The 12,303-nt window shown below is 33.6% G+C and overlaps 3 protein-coding genes and 1 long non-coding RNA gene across 11 annotated transcripts; 1 reads left to right on the top strand and 3 right to left on the bottom strand.

Annotated features, from left to right (window-relative positions):
- Positions 1–285: 285 nt before the first annotated feature.
- LOC104707314 (putative pectinesterase 29) lies at positions 286–1,914 on the bottom strand. Its single transcript, XM_087509022.1, has 4 exons — positions 1,634–1,914; positions 1,349–1,508; positions 1,039–1,257; positions 286–842 (listed from the first exon to the last, which is right to left on the bottom strand). Exons 1-4 carry the CDS (start codon positions 1,846–1,848, stop codon positions 429–431), a joined length of 1,008 nt encoding a protein of 335 aa, XP_087365148.1. The 5' UTR covers positions 1,849–1,914; the 3' UTR covers positions 286–428.
- Positions 1,915–4,226: 2,312 nt separating this feature from the next.
- Positions 4,227–6,740, top strand: LOC104789125 (branched-chain-amino-acid aminotransferase 6-like). 6 transcript variants are annotated; one of them, XR_015561248.1, is made up of 4 exons: positions 4,227–4,356; positions 4,512–4,707; positions 5,013–5,124; positions 5,852–6,740. XR_015561248.1 is itself a non-coding variant. In XM_087457263.1 (3 exons), exons 1-3 carry the CDS (start codon positions 4,322–4,324, stop codon positions 5,016–5,018), a joined length of 228 nt encoding a protein of 75 aa, XP_087313389.1. In that variant the 5' UTR covers positions 4,262–4,321; the 3' UTR covers positions 5,019–5,112. The 6 variants fall into 6 exon arrangements, 1 of the variants encoding a protein (XP_087313389.1); XR_015561252.1 differs by having other exon boundaries at positions 5,010–5,124; positions 5,852–6,604; XR_015561253.1 differs by having other exon boundaries at positions 5,004–5,124; positions 5,852–6,604.
- Positions 4,855–6,520, bottom strand: LOC147949804 (uncharacterized). 2 transcript variants are annotated; one of them, XR_015561254.1, is made up of 3 exons: positions 6,381–6,520; positions 5,586–5,634; positions 4,855–5,416 (listed from the first exon to the last, which is right to left on the bottom strand). It is a non-coding gene; the product is annotated as an uncharacterized LOC147949804 (long non-coding RNA). The 2 variants fall into 2 exon arrangements; XR_015561256.1 differs by having other exon boundaries at positions 5,774–6,445.
- Positions 6,741–7,993: 1,253 nt separating the features above from the next.
- On the bottom strand, positions 7,994–11,380 carry LOC104789111 (transcription factor FAMA). 2 transcript variants are annotated; one of them, XM_010514857.3, is made up of 6 exons: positions 10,982–11,380; positions 10,660–10,734; positions 9,862–10,533; positions 9,307–9,741; positions 8,839–8,924; positions 7,994–8,281 (listed from the first exon to the last, which is right to left on the bottom strand). In XM_010514857.3, the coding sequence occupies exons 2-6, from the start codon at positions 10,675–10,677 to the stop codon at positions 8,242–8,244; spliced, it is 1,251 nt and encodes a 416-aa protein (XP_010513159.2). In that variant the 5' UTR covers positions 10,678–10,734; positions 10,982–11,380; the 3' UTR covers positions 7,994–8,241. The 2 variants fall into 2 exon arrangements, with proteins under 2 accessions (XP_010513159.2, XP_087313387.1); XM_087457261.1 differs by lacking the exon at positions 7,994–8,281 and having other exon boundaries at positions 8,779–8,924; positions 10,982–11,183.
- Between the last annotated feature and the right edge of the window lie 923 nt (positions 11,381–12,303).

The following is a 12,303-nucleotide window of genomic DNA, read 5'->3' as shown; positions in this document are numbered from 1 at the left end:
TATAATGTGACATCATTGATGTCGCTGAACTAGGAGTCTAGGACAATTGCGTGATATAATCTGTTTCTGATCCTATTTTTCAACTATGAATTCTCAGTTTTTGATGGACGTAGCAAAAAGAGACGTCGTGATTTCGCTTTCCCACAGGAAGCCTTCTTTGTTGGATAAACCCAAAATATCCAACAAAACGATGCACTACAATTATGTACTGCGGTTCACTATGAGTTTTACAACACTTTTCCTTAAGTTTGCTAGCAAAAAAAAGAAGAATTTTTAAAACCAAGCTCGTTGAAATGTTTTGTTATTTTGAATGTCAAGCTAAAAGGACACAAAGCATAACAACTTACTACATTTGGTTAAATTAAACAAAAAAGAAAATGATCAACAAGAAATCTAAAAAAGACAACAAACTAGAAGCAAAGGAGAGCTCAAGCAGGGATGGGTAAATCTTCAACCCATCCACCACGATTAATAAAGCTGAGATCACCCAAATTCTGGGTGCCAGATCCAGTCAGCTTCTTAACCCACTTCACACGTCTTCCCGTCTTTGCTCCACTTCCGTAGCATCCATGTTCTGCAAACGTCAGTTGGTTTTCGTGGCCCGCGAAGTTCCATGCGTCCCATCCTTCAGGAACAACCACGTCCGTCAGGTTCGAGTTGTAAAAAATAACTCGAGAGTAGCTGCGCCACGGTCTGCCCAAGAATGCCATGCCCGTTCCATGAACGAGGCTGTTGATGAAGATGAATCGATTAGCGTCGTAAGGGTTGGTCCGTCCTTGAGCCGTTACGTAACCGGCTAGACCCGGTTGTAGCACCCAACCTAGCACTTGTATCACACAACTCTGCACAACCCATCAAAACATAATTTTTATTCAATTCAACAAATACCCGAATAAATACTAATTATAGTTCTATAATGAGATATTATAATTAATAATATATTTAATTAAAAATATATTATTAATTATACTATCAGGCCTATTATAAACATTTAATTAAAATACCAAATATTATTTTATGAAGAATGTAACGTATTACCTGGTAAATAGATTGGCCGCTACCAAAGATGAAATCGACCGCGCCTTGGATTGTGCATCGGTGGAAGTAGTGTCGGCCATCCGAGTCCCACAAGGTATCTTGAATTCCAGCAAACCCAACCGAGAAAAAAGCCGACTTATCGCCACCGATCAACGCCGCAACGGCTGGAGTTCTAGGGTTATTGTTCATTTTTCCCTTGCTAGGGAAGTTATAGGTATTCTATATAAAAAAAGGGAAACTTTAATATTTTTTTCAATAAAGAGAATAATATCTGAAGATAAAATGCCAAAATATAATAAAATCACCGTACGACGAAAGTGATGCTTTTAACCACGGTGTTATCGGCGAGAGTAGCAAAGGTAGGGCTTTGTGCAACCGAGTCATGGTCATCCCATTCAACTCTCGTTAACCTTTTCCCAGCTCCCACAATTACTATGAACGGTTTTTCATACGGTATCTTTATTTTCTCTCTTTATTTAATTACAAAAAGACATAGAGAAAACATTACTACATAAGCACCTTCACATATATATAACGTCATTACAAAACATATGTAACTTCATTTTAGAGTCAATTAAAGTGTGCTTACACTGACCTGTAAAGACCAGCTTTGACGTTGATAAAGAACCAATGACGATTGTTAGTTGGGACCGAGTCGATAGCTTTTTGTATTGTCGTGAAATTTCCATGGCCTGATTGATCCACGAACACTTGTTGTTGGTATACACCGAATGGTTTAGCTTCAATGATATGAGGTAGACAGAAACAACAAAGAGCGACGAGACCAATGATGATTCGATGAGTTCCCATTATTACAGCTTCTGATTTGTATTAGATGATAACGAAACGTAAGGGTTTAAGAGAGGGCGAGATAGCAAATGAGAGTAGTGGAGGAAATGGATTATTTAACAAGGTCGTGAGATCAATGGGATTTTATTTAATTTTAAATATTCTGGTGAAGATTTTATTACTTTATTTCATTTGATTTATGTATGGGTTATGATTGCGTAATTAAAGTAGAATGTAAATGAAAGTGGAAAGTTTCGGTTTGTTTCTAGATTTGGTGATCGAAATCTTGGGTTTGTGTGAGAGGTCAGAAACCAAAAAGGAAGTTGTAATCTTTGTGATTGTGGTATCTGTACAGATCAGTGCCACTAACTTAGTGGTCTCTAGACTTTTTCCTTCGTTCAATTTGGACTTTATTACAAAGATTAAAACATAAATGTAGTAGTGATTGTTTAAATATAGAAATTACATTGAAATTGGTAGGTTAAATCTTCGTTGACGACTCTCTCCATATTTTGGTATGAATTATGCCTCTTTGATATAAAACTTCAAGGACAAGAAGGTAAATTGATAAGTAGCTAGTTTGGAAATAAAAAAATATCCAATCTTTTTGTCTTAAATGAAAAGGATATTTCTTATTTTAAATTCTTACAACAAAAGAAAATCTTTAGTATTTTATAATGTTTAAAAGAATACTCAACAATGTTGTAATTTTTTTTTTTTTTTTTTTTGTAAAATAAAACGAAAAAATACTATTTCATAGTTCCAGTAACCACCCATCATGAAATTGTACAGGTCCAAATATTTTAGTCAAATGCATAAGAGAAATGGTTGGAATAATATGTTCATAATAGTATAATACTACTTTTTGTAGGCTCAACATTTGGGTTCAAGTGTTCACAACTTCACCGATGTTATCACTCTATTTTTTGTGGCACATGACGACGACATTAACCAAAAGAGAAAGATACAACTGATTTCCATTATATATTAATCATAGTGTTTTCGTTTTTTATATAAGTACTAAGATTGCTACGCCCCGGAAAGGATTTTGTGTACTTTTTTAATTTTTTCCTGTGTAATTTTAATTATTGTGTATATAATTTTTTTGTATGTTTGTGTTGGATTAGAAATTCATTATATCTATAGCATCTTATTTGTGAATTGTTTTGTAAATGATTCATTGTGCGATTTTGATCTATTTGTTTTTTTTATTGATGTATTTTTCTATACATGTTAATTAACGTATACTATGTACTTGGTTTGGATATATTAAATTATTAAAAAATATAATTGTATTTGAATTCTAATTTAAATTAAAAGAATTTCATTTTTAAAAAGTTAATCATATATAATTTGAACTCTAAAGTCATGCTCCATTAAACATGCTTCTTTTTTTTTTAAAAGTCTACACGAGTAGTGTAAAATTATATGTCATACATTAATCACTCAATTCTAATTTTTTCGACCGAAATGTCTTTGCTTTATAACGTCAGCCAGGAAGAAGTGAGATGATTGAGAAGAGAAAGCATTTTTATTCCTAAATTTGGTTATCTATTTTTAGAAAATCTCCTTAAAAAAAAGTGGTATTTCGACTTTAGACCTTCAAATTTTCAACTCCAATAATAAACTAGTAATTTTATCACTTAAAATCTTGAAAATGGCTTATGTTTTAACGGACACACAAAAATTAACGGAAAATTGATTCCATCAGCGGTATAGACCAACACACATATATATATTAAATAATGACGTAACTATAATAGTTATTTTTAATTAAAAATAATTTTTATCACTAATAATGTATTTTAAAATTATTGAAAAGTAAATGGGGAACAAAGTTATCATTTTTCATTATAAATATCATTACAACATTTTTCAAATTTTATTTTTATTTTTAAATTAAATTGAATTTTTGTTTCTCTATTCAATTTTAGAAGATAACATTTTAAAATATCAGTAATAATTTTTGTCATATATATATATATATATATTAATGATATAGAAATCATATAATCTAAAGTTATCAAACATATCTCAAGGAAAAACATTAGGCATTGAGATAAAGAGCTTACTCGGATATCTAGATTGAGGATGTGAAGAAAGAATTCTGAGTACATGTAAGGGTGAAAGAGCTCTAAAGGCATCTCCAGCTCCACTCTATTTTAGAGTCAAAACTCTATTATAGAGCAACATTTGCTCCCAAGTCAAGTATAGAGTAGTATATCGGAGAAAATTCATTCTCTATTTTAGAATTACTCTATATTAAAGTAAAAAATAGAGATATACCAAAATCATTTCGTTTATCCATTTTCTCTCATTTATAAGTATAGTTGTTCATGTAAGGAGCTCTAAATATTTACTAAAAAAATAATTAAGATGGAAAGGAATCAAAAGGGTTTGTTTGTTGTCACTATAAATCAAGGCTCCTAAAACAACGTGACCGCTCCACGCCTCTCTGCCTTTCACTTCACTTCTCTATTTCTCTCCGCCAGCTATGGCTCCTTCTTCATCACCTCTTCGTACTACAAGGTACTAATACAAAGTCTCAATTTTGTTTCTTCTGATAAATGTGAGAAAATGGGTAAACGAAATGATTTTGGTTATTAGAATCAGCCTGATCTGGGTGTATATATGGTGTTTGTTTATTTTAAATTTTATTTTACTCAATTCTTTTTTGGTGGCAGGCACTGAGATGAAAACAGTGAAGCGGATGAGAAGTATGCGAATGTGAAATGGGAAGAGCTTGGATTTGCTCTGACTCCAACAGATTACATGTATGTAGCCAAATGCAGACAAGGTGAGCGCTTTTCACAAGGAAAGATCCTTCCTTATGGGGATATTTCAATCAGCCCTTGTTCTGCTATTCTCAATTATGGCCAGGTACGTTTTCTTTTCTTACCACTTGTGGCTAAATCTCATTGATTGTAGGAACTTTGGCTTTTATTAGAATACATGATTAAGATATTTGAAGCCTTTAATCTCTAAATGAGGGAGAAAATGATCTGCAGAGTCATAGATTGTGTAGAGTTGTTTGAACTGAGTGTGATAGATAGCCAGCAAAAGTTTTTAACTTTAGCGTCTACATATACGTTTTGATTATTGGTTAAGAGTATATGTCAATATATACCTTTTGAGAGATTCTCTAAATGAGACATTTGTAGCTGAGTTTTCTTCAGTCACAGCAGGTGTAGCAGTTTTGTTTGCAGACTCATTGAGTGAAGGAGAATTAAAAATAAAAGATGACAGCAGCGGATCAGGTTAAAGAAGTGAAACTTGTAGAAGCACCAAGAAGAGACTGTAAGTTTGCTTCCCGGAATTCCTTTTTCAAGGCGAGATAAGTAGAGCTATATCCTCCTCTTCGCAACCTTCTCTTTCGCTGAACGTAAAAAACTCTCATCAAGGAATTAAAAAAATCCACTCTTAAGTTCTACCAAATGATTATTATATGTACTATAGAGAACCAAGATAATAAACAGATTTAACCATCAGATATTGAAAGTTGAAAGGATATCTTAAAAAAATTGGCATGTTGCGTCGTAATATGGCCAACGATATTCAATCCCACCCTCTTAGTGCATACAGGACAGACCTGGGGGGGAAACAAAGAAGAAATTTTTTCAAGTCCACCTTTAAAGAGCAAACAGAGAAGTAACTTCAATCTGGATGATCATTAAAAGATCACTAATTTTGATAGAAAAAAAAACTGAATTTGCCAAAAGAGAGAGACATGTAGAAAAGACAATGTTAAAAGAACTTACAGAAAGAAGGAATCATATACTTATCTTGTGATCGTCCACTGCTTCTAAACTGCAAAGAAGATGATAGGAGAACAGTTTAACAATGTTGTGAATGAATTAACACTACTTGTAATAAGCACTATCATGATGAAGTAAGGTCATGGAATAAAAGTACAATCGAAACAAAATTAGTCATTCAAGTTATATACCAAACCCAAGTCCTTTGTACTTTATACGACCAATTTCAGGAAACAAAACTCGTCTAAGATTGCTGTTTATGAATGTAGGAGTTTCACCCCTGCCGATGATGACGTCACTGTATTTTTATCGGCAATTCTTAACTTGGTTTCGACAACCCAGCCAATAGACCCGAGTCTCAGCTCAGGCGCAATCTATGGCGAGATTGTTTGTTATGGGAAAAGTCAATGAAACAGAGCATCATCGACACGGCTCTGAGCTCACTCGTCTCTTATTCTAACATTTCTGGCGGATGAGGATTAGGTGGAGACAATTTCATCATCAGAGAGCTCATCGTGAAATGGGGTAACATCTGCGAGATCTATGGAACTCCAGCGAGCAATGGAAACATCTCGACCTCCGTTAAGCAGCTCTCTACCGCCAAGACATATTTTGGTGATGAAACCGCCGACACCGTTGGCTGAAAATTTTCAGCCTTTTGGGTTTCGCAGAGAGGGAGAGAGAGAGGCCAGGATCTCTTGTTTCATTAGCCGGAATTAGAATAGAGAGAGAAATGGAAGAGGAAGAAAACTGAAATCAGAACTTTGTGAACAACCAACCAACAATCCAACAACTGACCTTGCTCCACTTTGGCTTTCGTTTGCTTTTTCTACGGATGATCAATTCTCCTTCTTGTTCGATCTTCATCTTCATTTAGCAATTGATAAAGGCTGTGTTACAAAGCGTTTTTGATTTCCTTTGTCGTCCACATAAGGAAGAGAAAAGCTGACATGTATTAATTGTTATAATTTGATAGGTTATTCATTTTTATTGAGGTGTCAATACAGAAGCTGATATGTATTGATATATTGTACAGTTCCACCTGCACAAACGTAACTAAGGGAACATATTAACCAAAATCCTTTTGACAATTTTTCCTTTTTAGGAGAGAAACTAGTTGAACACATTGTAAATTAATAATACCACAATTCCTATTAATTTTATTTCACTATTTTATTTTATTTTATCTTTCTCACCTTATTCTTTTGAGTAAGACATCCTTAGAAACAAAACATGTTCTTTACAAAAGTAAAATAGATTTCTATTTACAAACTGTCACGTACCCTCTAAAATAATAACCGCTTTTCAGTAGAATTGAGGAAAATATTAAACGTCAACATTATTTGAAGATCCATTAATCTTAGGATATTGGGAAAGAGATGTTTGGTGAGACACATTTTAATTTTCTTTTTGACATCTAGTGAGGCACGGTTTCAGTTTCAACTATCGAAAGTGTAAAAGCAATACACATGCTCAAACTTTTTAGCCCAAAAAGAATCGATTAGGAGTAATCAAATGTGGTCCTACTGTAAAACAAAGACTGTGAAGCGATCCCAATTCCTATTAAAGTGTGCTCTTAGACTGAAAAAGGAAAAAGAATTCTACGTACAAAACATTGATCAACTCACGACAAAAAAAAAAGGGGGAAACAAAAAAAATGTAAATAATACTCTTTCCCATTTGCACAACAATGAATATTTTTACCACTTAGCACAAGATGATGATGATTGAGAAACATAGAAAACAAGATAAGCACGCCGCCGCCTGCTGGCCGGGCGAATCAATCCGAACTCAATCCCATTTATTTGTTTCCTAATTCGACCATTACTTCTCATGCATGATGACTCATCTATCTTCTTATGCTTACCTTCGATGAATATAATAAATATAAAAAATATGCATGTTTTGGACGGATTTGGAATTGGAACTCTGAACTTGGACACTATCAAGATCTTACATGAACCTACTTGGTGTGAGAGAAAACCAAGCCATGCATGGTTTTGGATTTTATTGTGTTTGTTTGTGTCGGAACTGACCTTGGATTAGAGCTAATAGTGAGTAAAGAAGATGAAGACAAGAGTTTCGTGTTTGTTGAGGAGAGAGAGAGATTAAAAAACAATCATTCTGAGTTTCCTAAACAAATTTGTCTTCTGACACATAGTACTTTTAGTCAAATTACTTTTGAAAAAGTGTAAAAGCGTCACTTTGTAATACCGAATTGTCAATTTTTGAAGATTAAAATTGGCTATTTAAAATACTTTTAATAAGTGACTTCTCTTCTTCTTATATATATATTTTTTTCTTTCGTTATTGTTATATTTGCCAATTGATAGACTATGATAGCTGTTCCGTCCCCCACCCCCCTTTTCTTCCCACTTTTCATGCATTTTTTTGTTTTGTATTGGGTGCAATTTTGATAACAAACATGTTTCAAGTTAATAAAACGAGTTCTAACATTACAAGCTAAACAATCATCATAAAAATTGCATTAAGCAAAAAAAAACAAAACAAAGAGAAAGAAAGAAAGAAGCACTCCCTTAAACTTAAACACTCTTCAAAATGCTTGAACAATAAAAACCACTAGCTATGTGGAGATATTACGGCAATCTTCACCAGTTTGAAACAAATCCATGTAGAAAGTTGTCACGTGTGATTATTTTCAAGCATACACAACATTCCCCAGGTTAGAGCTTCCAGATCTGATCAATTAAAATTGTTTCCAACCTTTAGCACTTCAAAATGATTTGATAAAAATGTCACAGTATAATTATAAAAATTGTCCCAATATATATATTCACACACACACACCATGCATATATCGGCATGTCTAGCACAAACATAAAGTAATCATAACGTCTAAAAGGTAAAAAGAACAAACAAAAGGCAAAAGACATTAGACATATCTGAAATTTATAACATGGAACCGGTCAGTATACAATTACATCTTTTTTTTTTACTCTAGGGATTATACCAGTCATATATATATATATATATATATATATATATATATATATTCACATCTCTATATATTGAGCTAGTAATGACGTCTTGATGATTAGATAGACCATGTCGAACACAAAAAGAAATAATCATGACTTCTAAAGGGTAAAAAAAAACAAATAAACAGAAAAGACATCTGAAATGGATGAATAACATGGATCGAACCAACATAAACATTTGTTTCTAAGTGACCAACTTATTAAAAGTATCTTTATTCGAAATAATATTTATATAGGGGATATATAAGAAACCTTACATGGTGGTATTTGCATGAATGAAACTAAATATTTGTTGGATGGAACTTGCAATGTCTTCTGCCGTAAACCTCGTTTCACTTGTAATCTGCACATATTTTACATCTACCTCATATTAGCCTTTAATTTTGTAGCTACTACGTATATAATTTATAATAATACTAATTCATAATCTATGCTTATACTAAAAAAAACAAATTGTATATTAAATAAAATAAAAAATATAATTGTGTTCTATGACTAGTGTCTATTTATGAAAACTTAGTACATAGTTCATATTAAGTTGTTTGGAAAAAAAAATAAAGGTTCATATATTAATTTCGAACATGTGATCCAGATAATTAGATTATTACATGCATGTATTAGATGATGAATCTATATTTCGCTTATGAGTATACTCAATTTGGTTGCAACGCCTAAATACAGGAACGAACGGGTCATAACGTTATATGTAAAAGAGTGAAACTTGCCTTGACATTAAAGGAGTAGAGGACGGTTTGTTCCATGGTAGTGATATTAGTGTGAAGAATAGAGAGATGAAGATCCTCCAAAGCAGCTATAGTCTTAATCAGTTGTCCTGGCCTTCTTCTTGAAAGTATCTTGATCATGGCGTCAAACCCTAGAAGCTTCACCTCCACGTCAGCCAAGCATGACTTGTTCTCCGCCGTCTCCTCCCGAAGCCCTCCTCCGCCCTCTATCTCGGTTACATGTCCGTTAATGATGAGCGGTTGGGCTTGATTAGCTACTGCAGTTACGGGGGAAGAAGAAGAAGTCGTTGTCGTGGTCATGTCCCTACCGGTTTCTCCCAGGATTCTTCGACGCTTCTGTGATTCCAGACACTGTAGGAGTTGCTCGAGTTCTCTTACAAACTCTATTGCTCCTCCTATGATCGACGCTTGGTCTCCCTATTTAATACATTTAATATATTATGATTATAATATAGTTGGAGACAGTATTGAATGTGTATATAAAATGGTTCACAAATAAACTTTTTTTTTTAACGATATACTTTATTAATATCATACCCTCTGAACGTAGGAGCCAGGCATGAGAGATCTGAGGACACGAAGATGCTCGTTCATTTGCTTTCTACGGTTTCTTTCGACAGCGATATGAGTCATCCGTTGGCTTTCCACTTCTTCGCTGGTCTTACTCGTTCTAGCTCTCTTCCTCTTGCTCTTCACCTCTTTTGTCGTAACATTCTTGTTCTCCCTATCTTCTTCTTCCCCTCCTCCAATGAAACGGAGTTGCACGGAGTTGTTGTCATTGTCATCGTCTTGATCCTCTCTTTCTTCAAGAAACACGTTGCCTATGTTTCCTCCACAATCGCCTCCTTCTTGAGACGTTTGATGAGAAGGCATGAGATGTTGGGTTTGGTTATGGTCCTCTATCTTGTCGTTCAAGACAGGGAACTTCAAGAAGTAAACCGGGTCAATCCCGGTTTCTTGATCGTCTTGGTTCCTGGTCTGGTTCAACGCCAGTTTTGGACCGAAGTCCGCAAACTGCATCACGTCCGCGAAGTTCATTGTATCAAAAGAAGGTGTTCCTCCAAATCCGGTAGGAGACAGTTGGTGCTGCTGATGTTGTGGCATCGATTGCTTTTGTTGTTGTTGAAGGTTTCTGTTGAACATATAGTCTATCATACCGGAGCTGTTATCGTCGTTTCCGCCTGAAGATTCACCTAAGAAGTTCGGTGCCTGAGAGAAACCGGAATTGGAAAATCAAGCTGATATCAAAAGTACGTAGGACGAGTTGAATATATATTTTTAAAATATGTATAGGATAAGAAATTAATGATCTTGAGAAATTGGAACAGTACGTACCGAGTAATCTTTATCCATTGCTATTCGTGCTTGATCAAAAACGTCTTAGTCTAATCAAGGGTTTGCGATCTTGACCTGGTAAAAGCAATCCATGAGCTCTACCAGTCAGTTGAAAACAGATAAATGAGACCAAAACACACGTAGAACAAGTTAACGCCAAACCTAGGCAAATTACATGTTTCACCATGCATATACATGTATATGTCTATCGAATATGATTTTTCAAACTAAATCAAGAAAAAATAATTAATCGATTAACACCAAACACACCAGGGCTTTGTTTAAGTAAAAGCATTGGGTTAAGTAAGTAAAAGCGACTGACCTTGTATGATTTGCTAGGGTTTACAAGAGATGTTCATAAAAGGACGCAAGACATGCAAGATAGAAGAAGAAGAAGACGGATTAGAGAAGACAAAACTTAAAAAAGTGAGTGGAGCTTTTTGTATTGAGAAGTCATAAATGAGCAAGCATCAACAAGCTAATCCCTCATATATATAGAAAGAGATACATGCACAAGGTATAGCAAGGGGAGCATTAAAGTTCTTTAATATGTATATTCTTAATAATTTTGTTCCTCTACGGGTGTGAATGGTACAAATAGTGTAATTTCGTGACCAAAAAAAAAAAGACAGTGAAATTAACTTAAACAGATACGAATACTGTATGTCTTAAAGAAAACATTTCTAAAGATAAACTTATAATATCTAAAGTATTTAGGAATAGAAATTTAGTTTAATTTCCAATGGCTATATATCCTACGAGGCTACTACCATATTCCCATTATCGAGACATGATTCTATTTCACAAATTTCTATGCTTTCTCTTTTTTTATTTTTATTTTTTTGCCAACACAAAATAAGTCATTTCGTGCTAACGTGAATTGATTACTCTTTTAGTTACTTAAACAATGAGAAATAGTATCAACCATCACTTGTATTTTTTTTTTTTTAGAAAACTTATTAATAAGTCATTTTATTTCACATATGTAATCATTTCGTGCTTATGCAACAATTATGCGTTATTTCGTAGTCACTAAATAGAATTGTGCTTTAAAAACGTTCGGAGAGATAAAACTAGAACGAAAAGATATATAGCAATCGTGGAAAAAAGGGATTTTTGTTGATACTATTGTCCTTTTGTAATTGCTTTGTGAAAAAAAAAAAGTTATTGTCCTTTCATTTTTTTTTATTTGTTTGCTAAAGTTAGAGATTCATTAATGCTTAGTAAAAAAACTTCCAATTGTAGCAGGATAAAGCCGTGCAGTCGGAAGTTCTCAATGTCTCCCCCAAATGCTTTTGCAGAAAATCATGATTGGCTAATCAAAAGATGCTCATTCAATCAATCCCTCACATCTATGTGCATAGTTATATTATCTTCACATAGTATTTCAATATTTTTCTTTCAATTAGATAGTAAGTATAATAATCGTTAGTTTACTTATATTGTAATCTAACTATCTTCGAAAGATGAGACATATATAATAATATATTTTTCACCTTAACTAACATATTAACTATCCGTTCTATGCTTTTTTTTTTGTTGGTTAATGATATAGTTAATATAGACTAATAGGCTACAATTTTGTTAGTTTTTGTTATTTCAAATTGTTTATATTTCACCGTCAAATTCGAATTGAGGATCTAG

The sequence above is a fragment of the Camelina sativa genome, chromosome 1, assembly GCF_030686135.1.
Source record: "Camelina sativa cultivar CO46 ecotype springtype chromosome 1, ASM3068613v1".
Lineage (NCBI taxonomy): Eukaryota > Viridiplantae > Streptophyta > Magnoliopsida > Brassicales > Brassicaceae > Camelina > Camelina sativa.
This window is presented reverse-complemented; position numbering and strand designations above follow the sequence as displayed.